The sequence below is a fragment of the Coregonus clupeaformis genome, unplaced genomic scaffold (genome assembly GCF_020615455.1).
Source record: "Coregonus clupeaformis isolate EN_2021a unplaced genomic scaffold, ASM2061545v1 scaf0890, whole genome shotgun sequence".
NCBI lineage: Eukaryota > Metazoa > Chordata > Actinopteri > Salmoniformes > Salmonidae > Coregonus > Coregonus clupeaformis.
This window is the reverse complement of record NW_025534344.1, coordinates 96,391-115,977: the sequence shown is the minus strand read 5'-3', so window position 1 is coordinate 115,977 and position 19,587 is coordinate 96,391. Positions and strand designations below refer to the sequence as shown.

Genomic DNA, 19,587 nt, shown 5'->3' with positions numbered 1-19,587 from the left:
ATGTTATATTCCTCCCAACTGCCCACTGCACTGAGGCTAGGAAACACTATCACCACCGATAAATCTACAATAATCGAGAATTTCAACAAGCATTTTGCTACGGCTGGCCATGCTTTCCACCTGGCTACCACTACCCCGGCCACCAGCTCTGCACCCTCCGCTGCAACTTGCCCATGCCCCCACCGCTTCTCCTTCACACAAATCCAGACAGCTGATGTTCTAAAAGAGCTGCAAAATCTGGACCCCTACAAATCATCTGGGCTAGACAATCTGGACCCTTTCTTTCTAAAACTAGCTGCCAAATTGTCGCAACCCCTATTACTAGCCTGTTCAACCTCTCTTTCGTAACGTCTGAGATCCCCAGAGATTGGAAAGCTGCCGCGGTCATCCCCCTCTTCAAAGGGGGTGACACTCTAGATCCAAACTGTTACAGACCCATATCCATCCTGCCCTGCCTTTCAAAAAGTTTTTGAAAGCCAAGTCAACAAACAGATCACCGACCATTTCGAATCCCACCGTACCTTCTCCGCTATGCAATCCGGTTTCGAGCTGGTCATGCGGTGCACTTCAGCCACGCTCAAGGTCCTAAACGATATTATAACCGCGATCGATAATAGACAGTACTGTGCAGCCGTTTTCATTGACCTGGCCAAGGCTTTCGACTCTGTCAACCACCGCATTCTTATTGGCAGACTAAATAGCCTTGGTTTCTCAAATGACTGCCTCGCCTGGTTCACCAACTACTTCTCAGATAGAGTTCAATGTGTCAAATCGGAGGGCCTGTTGTCTGGACCTATGGCAGTCTCTATGGGGGTGCCACAGGGTTCAATTCTTGGGCCGACTCTTTTCTCTGTGTATATCAATGACGTCGCTCTTGCTGCTGGTGACTCTCAGATCCACCTCTACGCAGACGACACCATTTTGTATACATCTGGCCCTTCATTGGACACTGTGTTAACAAACCTCCAAACGAGCTTCAATTCCATACAACACTCCTTCAGTAGCCTCCAACTGCTCTTAAACACTAGTAAAACTAAATGCATGCTCTTCAACCGAACGCTGCTTGCACCCGCCCACCCGACTAGAATCACTACTCTCGACGGGTCTGACCTAGAGTATGTGGACAACTACAAATATCTAGGTGTCTGGTTAGACTGTAAACTCTCCTTCCAGACTCACATTAAGAATCTCCAATCCAAAGTTAAATCTAGAATCGGTTTCCTATTTCGCAACAAAGCCTCCTTCACTCATGCTGCCAAACATGCCCTCGTAAAACTGACTATCCTACCGATCCTTGACTTCGGCGATGTAATTTACAAAATAGCCTCCAACACTCTACTCAGCAAATTGGATGTAGTCTATCACAGTGCCATCCGTTTTGTCTCCAAAGCCCCATATAATACCCACCACTGTGACCTGTACGCTCTTGTTGGCTGGTCCTCACTACATATTCATCGCCAAACCCACTGGCTCCAGGCCATCTATAAATCACTGCTAGGCAAATCCCCGCCTTATCTTAGCTCATTGGTCACCATAGCAACACCCACCCGTAGTCTGCGCTCCAGCGGGTATATCTCACTGGTCATCCCCAAAGCCAACACCTCCTTTGGCCGCAATTCCTTCCAGTTCTCTGCTGCCAATGACTGGAACAAATTGCAAAAATCTCTGAAGCTGGAGACACTTATCTCCCTCACTAACTTTAAGCATCAGTTGTCAGAGCACCTTACCGATCACTGCACCTGTACACAGCCCATCTGAAATTAGCCCGCCCAACTACCTCATCCCTATATTGTTATCTATTTTGCTCATTTGTACCCCAGTATCTCTATTTGCACATCATCTCTTGCACATCTATCATTCCAGTGTTAATACTAATTGTAATTATTTTGCACTATAGCCTATTTTATTGCCTACCTCCATAACTTGCTAAATTTGCACACTGTATATTATATGTATTTCTGTTGTATTTTTGACTTTGTTTTGTTTTACCCCATATGTAACTCTGTGTTTTGTTTGTATCGCACTGCTATGCTTTATCTTGGCCAGGTCGCAGTTGTAAATGAGAACTTGTTCTCAACTGGTTTACCTGGTTAAATAAAGGTGAAATAAAAAAAATAAAAAAAATATGGGCAATTTCACTATTATCTCTTTTACAAAGTCCTGCAATATCTCCATAGCAACATTTACTTGTCCAACTGTATTTGCATGGACCAATATATATATATATATATATATATATATATATATATATAAAAAACAACAGTAGGCTTAGTATTTAGCCATTATTGAATGCAGAACAGACTCTTCGATTGGTATAACGACTGGTGCATGTTCAACAACAATATGCTTGCATAGCAGGTGTTAAGTTGCGTCAATTCAAATCTGGTATTAGGAACAAAAGAGGTCAATACACGTCTTCTAAAATAGACTAGTATTTTAATTAATGCAAACCACTTCAATGGTAAATATGATGTTCGTATATAGGGGTCCACTGAAATACCACGCAGGGCACTCAGAGAACTAAGCCATTGTTATGAGTTCTTCTTAAAATACTCTGACAGAGATAGTTCCCGCTCCCTGCTGGCCAATCAGAGTAGAGACTGAGCGTGGTTTAGTAAGCTAGTCATCACATCTAGATCCCCACACAGGTGCATGCTTTTGGCTACTTTAGCTATAGTCGGTTATACTCACTCTGCAGTAACTTCGGAAGTGTAAAAAGGCATTCATCTTCCAAAATACACCCGATCAATGCGCTTTCCGTTGTGATTGTTTGCGAAACAACTTTGCTTGAAAAACGGATCGCGCTTTCGTAAGAATTCTATAATGTAAGGTCAGTTACATCACTGGTACCCCTCAGAGTCTGAGCTAGTGCCAACCAATGATGTACACTGCTCAACAAAAATAAAGGGAACACTTAAACAGCACAATGTAACTCCAAGTCAATCACACTTCTGTGAAATCAAACTATCCACTTAGGAAGCAGCTCATCCAGGATGGCACATCAATGCGAGCTGTGGCAAGAAGGTTTGCTGTGACTGTCAGCGTAGTGTCCAGAGCATGGAGGCGCTACCAGGAGACAGGCCAGTACATCAGGAGACGTGGAGGAGGCCGTAGGAGGGCAACAACCCAGCAGCAGGACCGCTACCTCCGCCTTTGTGCAAGGAGGAGCAGGAGGAGCACTGCCAGAGCCCTGCAAAATGACCTCCAGCAGGCCACAAATGTGCATGTGTCTGCTCAAACGGTCAGAAACAGACTCCATGAGGGTGGTATGAGGGCCCGACGTCCACAGGTGGGGGTTGTGCTTACAGCCCAACACCGTGCAGGATGTTTGGCATTTGCCAGAGAACACCAAGATTGGCAAATTCACCACTGGCGCCCTGTGCTCTTCACAGATGAAAGCAGGTTCACACAGAGCACGTGACAGACGTGACAGAGTCTGAAGACGCCGTGGAGAACGTTCTGCTGCCTGCAACATCCTCCAGCATGACCGGTTTGGCGGTGGGTCAGTCATGGTGTGTGGTGGCATTTCTTTGGGGGGCCGCACAGCCCTCCATGTCCTCGCCAGAGGTAGCCTGACTGCCATTAGGTACCGAGATGAGATCCTCAGACCCCTTGTGAGACCATATGCTGGTGCGGTTGGCCCTGGGTTCCTCCTAATGCAAGACAATGCTAGACCTCATGTGGCTGGAGTGTGTCAGCAGTTCCTGCAAGAGGAAGGCATTGATGCTATGGACTGGCCCGCCCATTCCCCAGACCTGAATCCAATTGAGCACATCTGGGACATCATGCCTCGCTCCATCCACCAACGTCACGTTGCACCACAGGCTGTCCAGGAGTTGGCGGATGCTTTAGTCCAGGTCTGGGAGGAGATCCCTCAGGAGACCATCCGCCACCTCATCAGGAGCATGCCCAGGCGTTGTAGGGCGGTCATACAGGCACGTGGAGGCCACACACACTACTGAGCCTCATTTTGACTTGTTTTAAGGACATTACATCAAAGTTGGATCAGCCTGTAGTGTGGTTTTCCACTTTAATTTTGAGGGTGACTCCAAATCCAGACCTCCATGGGTTGATAAATTTGATTTCCATTGATAATTTTTGTGTGATTTTGTTGTCAGCACATTCAACTATGTAAAAAAAAAAGTATTTAATAAGATTATTTCATTCATTCAGATCTAGGATGTGTTGTTTAAGTGTTCCCTTAATTTTTTTGAGCAGTGTATATAAACCCTGGATTGCTGATGATATGTATTGGCAATTGATAGGCTTTGAAGCCTCCGATCGGGCATATTGGCACACCCCAGTAGGAGCAGTCCTCCATATGAATGAATGGAATTCTACAGTCTTTCAATTGAATGTTAAGAACACAATTACATGTATTTAAGTATTTTTGTTGTTGTAGTGGGGACAGTAACATTAGTAATCTCTAAAAATTATACTTGAAAGAAAATATTTGTTTTATTTTTATGTTTAGCTCACATAATATTATTGAAAAGTATGCATTAAGGTGTCTGTAATAGAATAACCGTGGCAAACACTAATGTAGACATTAATAAATACATTTCTATAGCTTCCAAAATAGTGCCTAGATGGAGGCATGGTGATTTCAACACAGCGCCCCCTATCAGTCATCTAGTGTATATATAAATCATTGGTGCCAACCAAGTGCCGCCTGCATCCGTGCGCTGTGCTTTTCCCAAACCGGTTCTGTTTGAAATCAGCATCGCACCTCATAATAAATGCTTTTCAAACCGATTCATAGTCGTTCTGAAATCGTATTCAATAATCCGTTTATTATAGCTTTGTGTAGATTAACTTTTTCTTTAAATATTGAAATAGATATATTCCATTAGAAGGCCTATACATCCAAAATCCTTACTGCGCAGCCATACTGCAAGAAGCGTGCGCACTTCATCGGCTTCGTGGGCGAGCGCTCATATCACTGGCGGTAGACTACACTGTATTGGACCAGTTGTACATGTTCATCCTGTTCAAACCTGGTCTGCTAAATTTATGGCTGCTTAGGTATGAGACGGAAAACCATCCCTGGACTGTACTATAGCCTACATCGACCCACAATCAATAGTTTGGACATACAATGAACAGCTTTTAAATGCAACTTGTTAGAAGCCAGTTGGGCATGTGACATGAATAACATTTGTGTCATGAGGAAAAAAACATGTACCTCTTTTGCATTCCAGCACACTGTCCTGGGCGTTGTCTACATATAAGAAGGGCAAATGGAAAAATACAAATGGAAAAATATATAACAGAAACACTAAGTCTATCTGTGGAGGATCAAATACACTACTGTGACTGTACTTCTTGAAACATCCAGCCAATGATTGTGTCTGTTTTGAAGAATAACTTCCAAGCATGATTTAGTTTAGTTGGAGGCTTGTTTGGGTCTTATGTAATAGTTCAGCAAGAAGCCAATTATTATCTAAAAGTCACCATGGCTACAGAGAGCAAACAAGAGAGAGAAGGCTGAAGGAGCCTGATCTCCCCCTCCCATATTTCATGGATTAGCAGAAAATATGTGGACAGAAAATTTAAAGAATTTTCTAATATAAAGAGCCCTCTACTCAGATCCTGAATTTCAACACAGGACTTATTCACAACTGAAACATCACATCACTGATTTGGACTAGATCTTCACACTGTTGAAATGACACTAGAGAGCAATAATCATCAGATCAGAGAATCGTAAAGAAAACGATTTCATTTCCTAATGGAGGATATGATAAGTATGTCAAGATATAAACAATATCCACATGATGGATTTTGATGAACAGACACATTATGACTGTATTTGAAGTAAACATCTTGCTCAATAGTAAATCAGAGACCTGAGATGTCAATCACAGTGATGAACACTTCTACCATAACATATGACATTGTAATGACAAGCCTCGAAAGGTTAAACAGTTCACGCAATTCAGGGGGACTCATTATGCTGTGAACTCACAGAATAATCATGGCCTGGCTGAAAGAAAACACCATCATATACTTGTATCAAGCTCTGAACTATGTAACTTTCTCATAGACTTTGTGTTTTTCAGGTCCATTGCCTTTCCCTTCAGTCCCTTTAGAGATCCAGAGGATCTGTGCTGCAGCTGACCACTTATGACCACTCTCTCTCCATCTCCCATGGTCAAGTCAGTTGTACCAGCGTCTGGCCTTAGCTTGGGCCACTATCACGGTGGGGTCTTCGGGGTCGTCCTCGTCGGGGTTCGGTTCCTCCTCGAGTTTGACCGCGTGCAAGGCGTAGTTGATGCTGGTGCTCTCTATCCAGCTCCAGGCCCCTGACAGAGGGTTATACAGCATCCCTCGGATAGACTCCACATGGAAACCATCTGGGATGGAGTAGAGATAGAGAAGAATGGGTCAGAGAGAAATAGAGAGAGAATGGGTGAGAAAGAGAGGATGAGAAATAAGAGAATGGGACAATTGAAAAGACAGAGAGCGATAGAGACAGACGGTCACACACAACCTCCTATTGGAAAGTGATAACGAAAGAATGAGACTGAGCCAAACAAAGACACCAGTATGCATTCAAAAAGAGGCACCAGCACAATAGTAAGAGTCCAAAGGGACAGTAGAAAGAGCTAGGAGGAGAGTGAGGAAGAGGAGCAGCAGAATTTGGATGAAGAGCAGGCAGACTCACTGGACTCTAGCAAGCGCTCCAGCTCCACGGGGCTGACAAACTTGTTCCAGTCATGGGTCCCGCTGGGCACGATGCGCAGCACCTCCTCTGCTGCTACAATGGCCAGGGCGTACGACAGCTGGGTCTTGTTGATGGTGGTGATGAAGAGAGAGCCTCCTGGCTGCACACAGGAGGGAGACCGTTACAACCCAGGGTTGTGTTCATTAAGCACCAAACAGAAGAAAACAAACCAGGAGAGACTACCTGGACTGGTACCTGGTCCATTAAGAAATGCTCATTTTCCGTTGCAAAACGTTTTAAAATGTTTTTCATTGTGCACCCTAATGAATGTGCCACAACAGATGTGCGTTGCTTCTGATGGCACTATTGTTGTCAATTGAGAGGCAGCAACACAACTCTGATAGATAAGACTTCAATAGAACAAAACAACTGAAAGATCAGGTAAAGCGGACAGGCTTTGAATGCTTTATCTAACACATCAGAGACTGTACACACAACTGTAACAAGGAGAGATGAGAGCTGGTTTACATCTCAACCAATAAAGCTATTTTAAACATGACACTGTACAGAACAAATTATATTTCTGATGGTCAGTGTTAAAAGAGCGGGTGAGAGATTTGGGCCAGAGAGAGTGAGAATCTGGATGTAATAGTATTAGAGGAGATTAGGATGATTTGGGCTCTCTCTCAACTCATTTGTCCTCCAACACACTGATCCAGGAGATTGGAGGCATCTGGCCCTCAGACTGATACAGAGGTCAAGCCAAAAGATACAGTCGATAGTACAAATAACACACACACACACACGCACGCTCATACACACACTTATGTGCTGACACACACGTACACGCACACACAGTCACACACTTATGTGCTGACACGCACACACACACACCACCTGGTACATGGTTAACTCAATGAAGCGACTGATCCACTCAACAATCAGAGAGAACCATCACATGACCACATCACACGCGAGTGTGTGGAATGTGAGACGAGTCACATGACCCACCTTGAGCACCTGGTTGCAGCAGAGCGTGAAGGTTTCCAGGTCGGCCAGATGTTCCACCACCTCTGAGGCCACCACGGCATCAAACTGCCCCGCTCCCTGCCCCCCCTTTTCAGAGAGCTCCTCCAGGGTGATAGCACGGTAGCGCACATTGCCACGCAGGTCTGGATCATGCCACGCATGTACCTCCGCTGTCCCAATACTGTCTGCCACCGGGTCAATACCTAGCACATCTGCCCCCAGTCTACCCAAGGGCTGGGAGGTTGGGATAGAGGGCGTGATGGAGGAAGAGGGAGGGAGGGTAGAGGAAGAAGGAGGGAGGGTTAAGGAAGAGGGAGGGTAGAGGAAGTGAGTTTATACATACAGTGCCTTCAGAAAGTATTCACACCTCTTGACTTTTTACACATTTTGTTATGTTACAAAGTGGGATTAAAATTGATTTAATAGGCACATTTTGTCAATGATCCCTACACACAATACTCTATAAATGTCAAAGTGGAAGAAGAATTCTACTAAAAAAAATAAAAAAAATATGAAAAGTAAAACACTAATATATCTTGATTAGATCAATTAGAATCACCTTTGGCAGAGATTACAGCTGTGAGGGTTTTTGGGTAAGTCTTTAGGAGATTTGCATACCTGGATTGTACAATATTGCCCATTCTTTTTAAAATGATTCAAGCTCTGTGAAGTTGGTTGTTGATCATTGCTAGACAGCGATTTTCATGTCTTGCAATAGATTTTCAAGCCGATTTAAGTCAAAACTGTAACTAGGCCACACAGGAAAATTCTATGTTGTCTTGGTAAGCAACTCCAGTTAATATTTTGCCTTGTGTTTTAGGTTATTGTCCTGCTGAAAGGTACATGTGTCTCCCAGTGTCTGGTGTAAAGCAGACTGAACCAGGATTTTCCTCTAGGATTTTGCCTGTGCTTAGCTCTATTCCATTTATTTTTATCCTAAATAACTCCCTAGTCCTTGCCGATGACAAGCATACCCATAACATGATGCAGCGACTACCATGCTTGAAAATATGAAGAGTGGTACTCCGTGATGTGTTGTGTTTGCCCCAAACATAACGCCTTGTATTCAGGACAAAAAGTTAATTTCTTTGCCACATTTTTTACAGTATTTTTAGCAGTACTTTATCGCCTTATTTCAAACAGGATGCATGTTTTGGAATATTTTTATTCTGTACAGGCTTCCATCATTTCACTCTGTCATTGAGGTTAGTATTGTGGAGTAACTACAATGTTGTTGATCCATCCTCAGTTTTCACCTATCACAGCCATTAAACTCTGTATCTGTTTTAAAATCCCCATTGGCCTCATGGTGAAATCCCTGAGCGGTTTCCTTCCTCTCAGGCAACTGAGTTAGAAAGGAAACCTGTATATTTGTAGTGACTGGGTGTATTGATACACCATCCAAAATGCAATTCATAACTTCACCATGCTCAAAGGGATATTCAGTGTCTGCTTTTTTAAATTACAGCCATCTACCAATAGGTGCCCTTCTTTGTGAGGTATTGGAAATTCCTCCCTGGTCTTTGTGGTTGAATCTGTGCTTGAAATTCACTTCTCGACTGAGGGACCTTACAGATAACTGTACGTGTGGGATACAGAGATGGGGTAGTCATTCAAAAATCATGTTAACCACTATTATTGCACACAGAGTGAGTCCATGCAACTTATGTGACTTGTTATGCACATTTTTACTCCTGTACTTATTTAGATTTGCCATAACAAAGGGGTTGAATACTTATTGACTCAAGACGTTTCAACTTTTCATTTTTAATACATTTGTTTAAAAAAAATTACCAAAACAAATCATTATGAGGTATTGTGTGTAGATCAGTGACACACAATCTCAATTTAATCCATTTTAAATTCATGCTGTACCCAACAAAATGTTGAAAAACTCAAGGGGTGTGAATACTTTCTGAAGGCACTGTAATTGGATTATCATGGATTCCAGAATAAAATGATGAATACTTGGCCCTTGAAAGAACACTGTCAGTCTATAGAGTACCGTGATGGAAGCCACAAAAGAGAGCGAAAGTGAGAGAGTTTATACATATGGATTCTAGAATAGAATGACGAATACCTGACCCTTGAAAGAACACTAACAGTCTATTTGGTGAGTGAAGTGCTGGAAGGAATGTAGAGAGGGAGAGAGAGGCGGCAGGTGGGGATTGGGAGGAAATTAGATAAAGGGAATTTGAGGAGAGTTTATGAAAGTCCCTGAGACGCAGTGCCCCCTTCTGGCTAAATGTGTGTATGGCGTGGCACATGTGTTTACAGCGTAATGCTGCCTGCTCGCCCGCAGCCAATCTCCATCCTTCCACAGCTGATCTCTTCTGAAGGGAACTTCCCTAACGACGCGATTCTCTGAGACGGACTCATACAGTCCAAAGTCTAACATAGACTGTGTGTGTGTCTGTTTCTCTGTCTGTGTATGTGTGTGTGTGTGTAATAGCTTATGTGTTAGTGTGTGTGTGTGATAGAGAGCTATATCAGACCTGAAGTTGTCTTCTCAAATCAAACAAAACTGCTGGTATGTGTTCACTTCAAATAAGAGCAAGGAAACAAATGCAATCCTTTGCAGATGTGAAGTTATCAAAAACTAACAAACACATAAACAACAAACGACCAACTGTCCTTTCCACCAAACCCTGACCAGTCAAACTGAGAAAGAATATGAATGTAGTTGACATTTAAACATATTATTAGCAACTGGTAGAGCAAGTAGAGCAAGGAAAAGGCTTGCATCACAAGCAGAATTGTACTGTATGGGCTACATTCAAAGTGAAGCTCAATCTGATTTGATAGCTTGCAATTCAAACAATTGGAATTTCCAAGCAGGCGTATAGGGATAGGAGTCTGTTGTCCACAGCAGCATCAGACTGCATATCTATCTCATTCATACACACACACACACACACAAAAGACAAGACACACGTTTTACCTCAGTGAGCAGCCCCCCTCCACAGCCTACATCCAGTATTCTGAGCCCTGCCAGGGGTTTCCCCGGCTGCCGCCCGCCATGTGCATTCAACAGATTATCCCTGAAAGAGGTCAGAGGTCAGGCTGTGAACACACACTATCCCACTCCCAAAATACAGGTGTGCCAAGCTTGTAGCGTCATACCCAAGAAGACAAGGCTGTAATCGCTGCCAAAGGTGCTTCACGAAAGTACTGAGTAAAGGGTCTGAATACTTACACTACCGTTCAAAAGTTTGAGGTCACTTAGAAATGTCCTTGTTTTCAAAAGAAAAGCAATTTTCTTGTCCATTAAAATAACATCAAATTGATCAGAAATACAGTGTAGACATTGTTAATGTTGTAAATGGCTATTGTAGCTGGAAACGGCTGATTTTTTATGGAATATCTACATAGGCGTACAGAGGCCCATTATCAGTAATGTGTTCCTATGGCACGTTGTTTGCTAATCCAAGTTTATCATTTTAAAAGGCTAATTGATCATTAGAAAACCCTTTTGCAATTATGTTAGCACAGCTGAAAACTATTGTGCTGATTAAAGAAGCAATAAAACTGGCCTCCTTGAGACTAGTTGAGTATCTGGAGCATCAGCAATTGTGGGTTCGATTACAGGCTCAAAATGGCCAGAAACAAATAACTTTCTTCTGAAACTCATCAGTCTATTCTTGTTCTGAGAAATGTAGGCTATTGCATGCGATAAATTGCAACGCTGTGTACTACTCCCTTCACAGAACAGCGCAAACTGGCTCTAACCAGAATAGAAAGAGGAGTGGGAGGCCCCGGTGCACAACTGAGCAAGAGGACAAATACATTAGTGTCTAGTTTGAGAAACCAGTCTCAACGTCAACAGTGAAGAGGCAACTCCGGGATGCTGACCTTCTAGGCTGAGATGCAAAGAAAAAGCCATATCTCAGATTGCCCATCTTAATATTTTCTTTTTATTGGCCAGTCTGAGATATGGCTTTTTCTTCTCCCTATTCACTGTTGACGTTAAGACTGGTGTTTTGCGAGTACTATTTAATGAAGCTGCAAGTTGAGGACCTGTGAGGCGCCTGTTTCTCAAACTAGACACTAATGTATTTGTCCTCTTGCTCAGTTGTGCACCGGGGCCGGTGCCTCCCACTCTTCTTTCTTGTTCTGTGAAGGGAGTAGTACACAGCGTTATACGAGATCTTCAGTTTAAAACGATAAACTTGGATTAGCAAACACAACGTGCCATTGGAACACAGGACTGATGGTTGCTGATAATGGGCCTCTGTACGCCTATGTAGATATTCCATTAAAATCAGCCGTTTTCAGCTACAATAGCCATTTACAACATTAACAATGTCTACACTGTATTTCTGATCAATTTGATGTTATTTTAATGGACAATGGACTTTCGAAAACAAGGACATTTCTAAGTGACCCCAAACTATTGAACGGTAGTGTATGTAAATGTGATATTTCCATTGTTTATTTTTAATACATTTGCAAACATTTCAGCAAATGTGTTTTTGCTTTGTCATTATGGGGTATTGTGTGTAGATTGATGAGGGAAAAAACAATTTAATCAATTTTAGAATAAGGCTGTACCATAACAAAATGTGAAAAAAGTCAAGGGGTCTGAATACTTTCCGAATGCACTGTACATACAGTGCCTTCAGAAAGTGTTCATACCCCTTGACATATTCTACATTCTGTTGTGTTACAGACTGAATTCAAAATGGATTATGTTAAAAAGAAAGCTCACCCATCTACACACAATACCCCATTTTAAAAATATATAATTTACATAAGTATTCACGCCACTAAGTCAATACTTTGTAGAAGCACCTTTGGCAGCGATTACAGCTTTGAGTGGTCATGGGTATGTCTCTATCAGCTTTGCACATCTTGTTTTTTTCTCTCCCATTCGAGTACTCGAACAGCCAAAAATGTTAAATTGCCTATCCCTAGTCTGTTTGTGTGTGTGGTCTCCATGTTTCCCCACACCTCCTACTGTCAGAATCTCAATCGCCTTGGCTACACAGTCACCAGGACAAACGCTGCTCTCTAATAATCCCCCAGCTAAATTACATTTCCCTCTCTTGACCCCCATCTCCGGCCCATTCCCTCTGGCTGCTGTCCCCCCAGGCAAGATGTATATGGAGCGGGCGAGGAGTCATGTGTGTGTCCCTCATTACTGCCCTGCCACTGGATCTCCCACAGCCTTGGCACAGAGAGCGGGAGAGAAAGCCTGAGAAGGCTGCAGGGAGAGAGCTTTAGCCTGGATGCCCTTCAGCAACTCTAAACACTACTCAATGCTAACACTACCCATCCAGCCCATCTCCACACACAACTCTAATGCTTTTGATGAGGGACCATGTAGCCTACCGCTGCGCTTCCTTCTGGTTTCTGCTCGCAAACTACGCTAGCATAAGTAAATAAACAAATAACATTCCTAAAAAACTGAGGATTCTGATGCTAAACCAACCAAATCAGTGCTGTTGTCCCCTCGTTCAAACATAACCCGAGGGCAGAGACACATCAGTGTTGAGTCAGACATCCCTCAGTCACACTGTCACCACTGGAAGGAAAGGGATTTGCTACTGTAGGCTGGATGAATGGGAATGCACTGATTAGGCGTGGAGAATATTGCATATCTTATCAATCGAAATACCCTCAGACATATAGCTTGCATAGCTTTGATGTGGAGGAATCAACTCTTTCCATATCATCTGCCCTTGTATCAACCCTATCCATATAAAAGCCCCCGAACCTCTATTTCTGACCTCTCACACCTACTTCAGGCATTTCTCACTTCTGAACTTTTTGTCTCAATGTAACATGGATCAACTGGGGTCTGTCACTAACTTGTACTGCCTGGCTCTGACATCATTTTAGGTCACATAACGAATGTCATCAGTGAAAGAGAGGTGCTCCTCTAACAGGCAGGGGAGGGGCCGTACTGTGAGCGAGTGACACGAGGAGCAGGGAGGGAGAGACTAGAGACCGCAACCAACCAAGCCGACTCGCGCTATAGTAGACTAATAGCTGCCATAGCTATGATTAAGTAGTACCTGTCTTAACTGCATCAAACCGGGAGAAGCTAGTTAAACTAGCTAACGTTAGCTAGCTAGGCTAATTGTGGTTACAGTGCATGCGCTTTCTCATCCTACAGTTACAAATAACAAGAATTGCATTCAAAATATTAAGTTGCACCCTACCGGTTGGCTCTTGGTCATTGTAGCCTATCCTTCTCCTTTAACTTTTAATTCCGTCATTTTAATTCCATCTTCCATTGATTAACTTCGATATCTCCTAGCTTTTGCCACACACGGAGCGAGGCTCTATGACTGTAGCCTTTTGCTGCTTTGATGATTTATGATTGGCCAACAAACAACAAACTACACGCTCCACTCTCGTGAAAAGCAAGAGCAGCTGCATAATTTAACAAATTGCTCCCTCTCTCCCCCTACTGCAGCAGTCGTGTTCGGATCTGTACGGGCTCTTCCGGACAAGTCCGTTCAAATGACACATACCTACGAGCCGTGACAATCATATCAGATCCGACCCAGACCCATGACATTATTTTGAATTCTGGATCCAGTCCCTCGGGTCTAAGGGTCTTGTACAGTGAGGGGGAAAAGTATTTGATCCCCTGCTGATTTTGTACGTTTGCCCACTGACAAAGAAATGATCAGTCTATAATTTTAATGGTAGGTTTATCTGAACAGTGAGAGACAGAATAACAACAACAAAATCCAGAGAAATGCGTGTCAAAAATGTTATAAATTGATTTCCATTTTAATGAGGGAAATAAGTATTTGACCCCCTCTCAATCAGAAAGATTTCTGGCTCCCAGGTGTCTTTTATAAAGGTAACGAGCTGAGATTAGGAGCACACTCTTAAAGGGAGTGCTCCTAATCTCAGTTTGTTACCTGTATAAAAGACACCTGTCCACAGAAGCAATCAATCAGATTCCAAACTCTCCACCATGGCCAAGACCAAAGAGCTCTCCAAGGATGTCAGGGACAAGATTGTAGACCTACACAAGGCTGGAATGGGCTACAAGACCATCGCCAAGCAGCTTGGTGAGAAGGTGAAAACAGTTGGTGCGATTATTCGCAAAATGGAAGAAACACAAAAGAACTGTCAATCTCCCTCAGCCTGGGGCTCCATGCAAGATCTCACCTTGTGGAGTTGCAATGATCATCAGAACGGTGAGGAATCAGCCCAGAACTACACGGGAGGATCTTGTCAATGATCTCAAGGCAGCTGGGACCATAGTCACCAAGAAAACAATTGGTAACACACTACGCCGTGAAGGACTGAAATCCTGCAGTGCCCACAAGGTCCCCCTGCTCAAGAAAGCACATATACATGCCTGTCTGAAGTTTGCCAATGAACATCTGAATGATTCAAAGGAGAACTGGGTGAAAGTGTTGTGGTCAGATGAGACCAAAATGGAACTCTTTGGCATCAACTCAACTCGCCGTGTTTGGAGGAGGAGGAATGCTGCCTATGACCCCAAGAACACCATCCCCACCGTCAAACATGGAGGTGGAAACATTATGCTTTGGGGGTGTTTTTCTGCTAAGGGGACAGGACAACTTCACCGCATCAAAGGGATGATGGACAGGGCCATGTACCGTCAAATCTTGGGTGAGAACCTCCTTCCCTCAGCCAGGGCATTGAAAATGGGTCGTGGATGGATATTCCAGCATGACAATGACCCAAAACACACGGCCAAGGCAACAAAGGAGTGGCTCAAGAAGAAGCACATTAAGGTCCTGGAGTGGCCTAGCCAGTCTCCAGACCTTAATCCCATAGAAAATCTGTGGAGGGAGCTGATGGTTCGAGTTGCCAAACGTCAGCCTCGAAACCTTAATGACTTGGAGAAATCTGCAAAGAGGAGTGGAACAAAATCCCTCCTGAGATGTGTGCAAACCTGGTGGCCAACTACAAGAAACGTCTGACCTCTGTGATTGCCAACAAGGGTTTTGCCACCAAGTACTAAGTCATGTTTTGCAGAGGGGTCAAATACGTATTTCCCTCATTAAAATGCAAATCAATTTATAACATTTTTGACATGCGTTTTTCAGGATTTTTTTGTTGTTATTCTGTCTCTCACTGTTCAAATAAACCTACCATTAAAATTATAGACAGATCATTTCTTTGTCAGTGGGCAAACGTACAAAATCAGCAGGGGATCAAATTCTTTTTTCCCTCACTGTAACTGGCTCTGACATAGATTCTAGGTCTAAAGTAGCCCTAATCAGTGGATGATTGTGGCATATTTAATATGCAATGGGGTGAATAATGGCGGTGAATAAACTATAGGCATACACACACGCACACACACCGTATGAAAGGCACCCTGAGGTCGTTCATTGAGTGGAGGGCTGCGAAGTCTCCCTGCTCGTTCCACCACTTGTTGGCGAGAAGCTGGAACGTCTTCACCTCATTTGGGTCCACAGTGGTCTTGGAGGCAGAGCGAATCCTACAGATGCAAAACAGTTGTCATTAGGCACTCAAATACAGACATGTATCAGACATTGGGGACGTCCCAGGTCGTCTCTATTGCAGTCACACAGCGTAGATCTCACAACGCCTGGGTCGTATTCGTTAGAGCACGCACCAGACCCAACGCCAGGATAAAGTGACTAAGGGGGCAGTTGAAATCAGTGAGGGCGCACAATTTTGGGGGGTTCATGCATTGGAATTATATAGAATTCTGCTTATATCACAATATACTACATTAAACATCAAGTTCAAATGCTGAGACTCCGAGACCATTGATTAAGTGCTTTTTAAGTGACAGGTTGGCGTGAAATCTGTAGCCCATCTCCGCTGCACTGTATCAGCACAATGGACAGTGCCCTACACACTTAAACAAGGCCATTTTGGTCACGAATATAGGCTACAAGACAGATAGGGTAATTTACCCATTACAAACAGCCCATGTGAATGTCTTACCAAAATAATGCTAACTAAATGCTGAAGGTAGTAGCCTAGTTATTCATGCATGCAAGCAGAAATACTGAATAGCAGTTTGGGTTTGAATACTGACAACTGCAAATGCGAACAGAACAAAACTACGGTAGCAAGTAGGCCTTGTATACAAAATATCAGATCGATAAATGCATGACAAAATCTATATTTAGGCTAGTTACATTAATAGTAAACAAACAGAGTAAACAAAAGGCAAATGGAGATCCAAATAACCAAAACATAGCCTACAGGCTACTACTTCCAAACAAATGGAAAACCATGCCGCTCATGAGTACAGCAATACGTTGTGATATGACACAATACACTTCTGTGGATCAAATTCGAACCACAAAATCAATGCCTACCATAAACACGTTTCCAATACGTAGGCCTACAGTTCCATTCACAACCAGGAAAACCAATAGGCTACCAAGAAAACCATAATAGAATGTATCTATTTCTATGATGAACATTAACAATATGTACAGTACCAGTCAAAAGTTTGGACACACCTACTCATTCCAGTGTTAATAGTGAAGACATCAAAACTATGAAATAACACATATGGAATCATGTAGTAACCAAAAAAATTGTTAAACAAATCAAAATATATTTCATATTTGAGAATCTTCAAAGTAGTCACCTTTGCCATGATGACAGCTTTGCACACTCTTGGCATTCTCTCAACCAGCTTCATGAGGTAGTCACCTGGAATACATTTCAATTAACAGGTGTGCCTTGTTAAAAGTTAATTTGTGGAATTTATTTCCTTCTTAATGTGTTTGAGCCAATCAGTTGTGTTGTGACAGGGTATGGGGTGGTATACAGAAGATAGCTCTATTTGGTAAAAGACCAAGTCCATATTATGGCAAGAACAGTTCAAATAAGCAAAGAGAAACGCCAGTCCATCATTACTTTAAGACATGAAGGTCAGTCAATCCGGAACATTTCAAGAACTTTTAAAGTTTCTTCAAGTGCAATCGCAAAAACCATCAAGCGCTATGATGAAACTGGCTCTCATGAGGACCGCCACAGGAAAGGAAGACCCAGAGTTACCTCTGCTGCAGAGGATAAGTTCAGAGTTACCAGCCTCAGAAATTGCAGCCCAAATAAACAGAGTTCAAGTAACAGACACATCTCAACATCAACTGTTCAGAGGAGACTGCGTGTATCAGGCCTTCATGGTCAAATTGCTGCAAATAAACCACTACTAAACGACACCAATAATAGGAATAGCCTTGCTTGGGCCAAGAAACACGAGCAATGGATATTAGACGGTGGAAATCTGTCCTTTGGTCTGATAAATCCAAATTTGAGATTTTTGGTTCCAACCGCCGTGTCTTGGTGAGACGCAGAGTAGGTGAACGGATTATCTCCGCATGTGTAGTTCCCACCGTGAAGCATGGAGGAGGAGGTGTGATGGTGTGGGGGTGCTTTGCTGGTGACACTGTGTGATTTATTTAGAATTCAAGGCACACTTAACCAGCATGCACAGCATTCTGCAGTGATACGCCATCCAATCTGGTTTGAGCATAGCGGGACTATCATTTGTTTTTCAACAGGACAATGACCCAACACACCTCCAGGCTGTGTAAGGGCTATTTGACCAAGGAGAGTGATGGAGTGCTGCATCAGATGACCTGGCCTCCACAATCACCTGACCTCAACCCAATTGAGATGGTTTGAAGGAAAAGCAGCCAACAAGTGCTCAGCATGTGGGAACTCCTTCAAGACTGTTGGAAAAGCATTCCTCATGAAGCTGGTTGAGAGAATGCCAAGAGCTTGCAAAGCTGTCTAAGGCAAAGGGTGGCTACTTTGAAGAATCTATAAAAACAAATAATGAGAATCGCACACGCCATGTATAAACTCCCAGTAATTTATTGGGTAAAAAAACACCAATGTTTCGGCATCACTGTGCCTTCTTCAGGGTGAAGATACAGATTTTGCGCCAACTTGTCTCTCAATCATTTGAACTTTTTTGCTATTTTTATATAGGGACATGAAACTAAAACTGAGGGGGCACAAGTTTCAACTGAGGCCCCTTTTGCCCCCTTGTGGAATAGGGATGGCACACACAGAAGCGAAACTAAACAGTCTACATAACACTAGAGAGCATTTGGAGTAAACAGTTTTGCTAAGGCGTGCACTTATGAATACAACCCTGGGCTGTAATAATTAGTGCACACAGTATCAAACAGTAGAAAAACGTTTCGCAATGGAAAACGAGTTTCTATTGGACACATTCACGTAGGCCCCTCCCCGTTTGCTTTCTAGTCTAGTGATGAATACCCATACCGCGCCCTTCTGAGATTCGCATGGGACGAAACCATTTTCCGAGAGCATTGAGTTAGTTAGGCAACTGAGTCCATCTGCAATCGCCAAGACCACATCTGCAAACTAAAACGTAATAGTACCATACCTCACATGCTCGAAAACCATTTGAGAGCGACGCTCCAGAAACTGAGTGCCATGTTTACATACTGAAGTCCAGCTAACTGCAGTCCTAGCTGAAGTCGAAGTAGGAGTGCCATTCACCACATTTGTTGAACAGCGGGTACAAAACCCTAAGATGAGCCGTCCAAACTTCTTTGAATACATGTTATTGGATAAACTGTCTGTTTTTTACATTTATATTTCTGTTCTGTATCGACAGGTCAATGTGACCGTTGTGTACTCATTCTCTTACTGTTCGAGTGGAAACACTGCTGAGCACAGACAGTTCCTACTAGCTACTGGTTCCGGGCACAATCAACTCCAGTCCCAAATTATTATAATAGTGTATAAAAGCTCAATTAAGCCAATACTATGAGTTCAGTAATATATCAACGATTAAACACAAAGCTGTAACGTAGCCTGTTGTAAAATAAGGTGGGGGGTGACACATTTTGATGATTGGTGTTATTGTGTGGAACATATACAAAAGTATGTGGACACCCCTTCAAATTAGTGAATTCAGCTAT

At 43.1% G+C, this 19,587-nt stretch overlaps 1 protein-coding gene across 1 annotated transcript; it reads right to left on the bottom strand.

The window, feature by feature from the left end:
• Positions 1 to 5,702: 5,702 nt before the first annotated feature.
• LOC121585892 (ubiquinone biosynthesis O-methyltransferase, mitochondrial-like) lies at positions 5,703 to 19,315 on the bottom strand. Its single transcript, XM_041902200.2, has 6 exons — positions 19,047 to 19,315; positions 15,999 to 16,136; positions 10,638 to 10,737; positions 7,679 to 7,930; positions 6,668 to 6,827; positions 5,703 to 6,356 (listed from the first exon to the last, which is right to left on the bottom strand). The coding sequence occupies exons 1-6, from the start codon at positions 19,223 to 19,225 to the stop codon at positions 6,160 to 6,162; spliced, it is 1,026 nt and encodes a 341-aa protein (XP_041758134.2). The 5' UTR covers positions 19,226 to 19,315; the 3' UTR covers positions 5,703 to 6,159.
• Positions 19,316 to 19,587: the final 272 nt, after the last annotated feature.

Excerpts from the sequence above, each read along its gene's own strand:
- LOC121585892 (XM_041902200.2), bottom strand. The coding sequence starts at position 19,225 with ATGTATTCAAAGAAGTTTGGACGGCTCATCTTAGGGTTTTGTACCCGC. Across the intron at positions 16,137-19,046 it reads ATGGTTTTCGAGCATGTGAG|GATTCGCTCTGCCTCCAAGA; the intron begins GTATGGTACTAT and ends TTGCATCTGTAG. Across the intron at positions 6,357-6,667 it reads GGAGCGCTTGCTAGAGTCCA|ATGGTTTCCATGTGGAGTCT; the intron begins GTGAGTCTGCCT and ends ACTCCATCCCAG.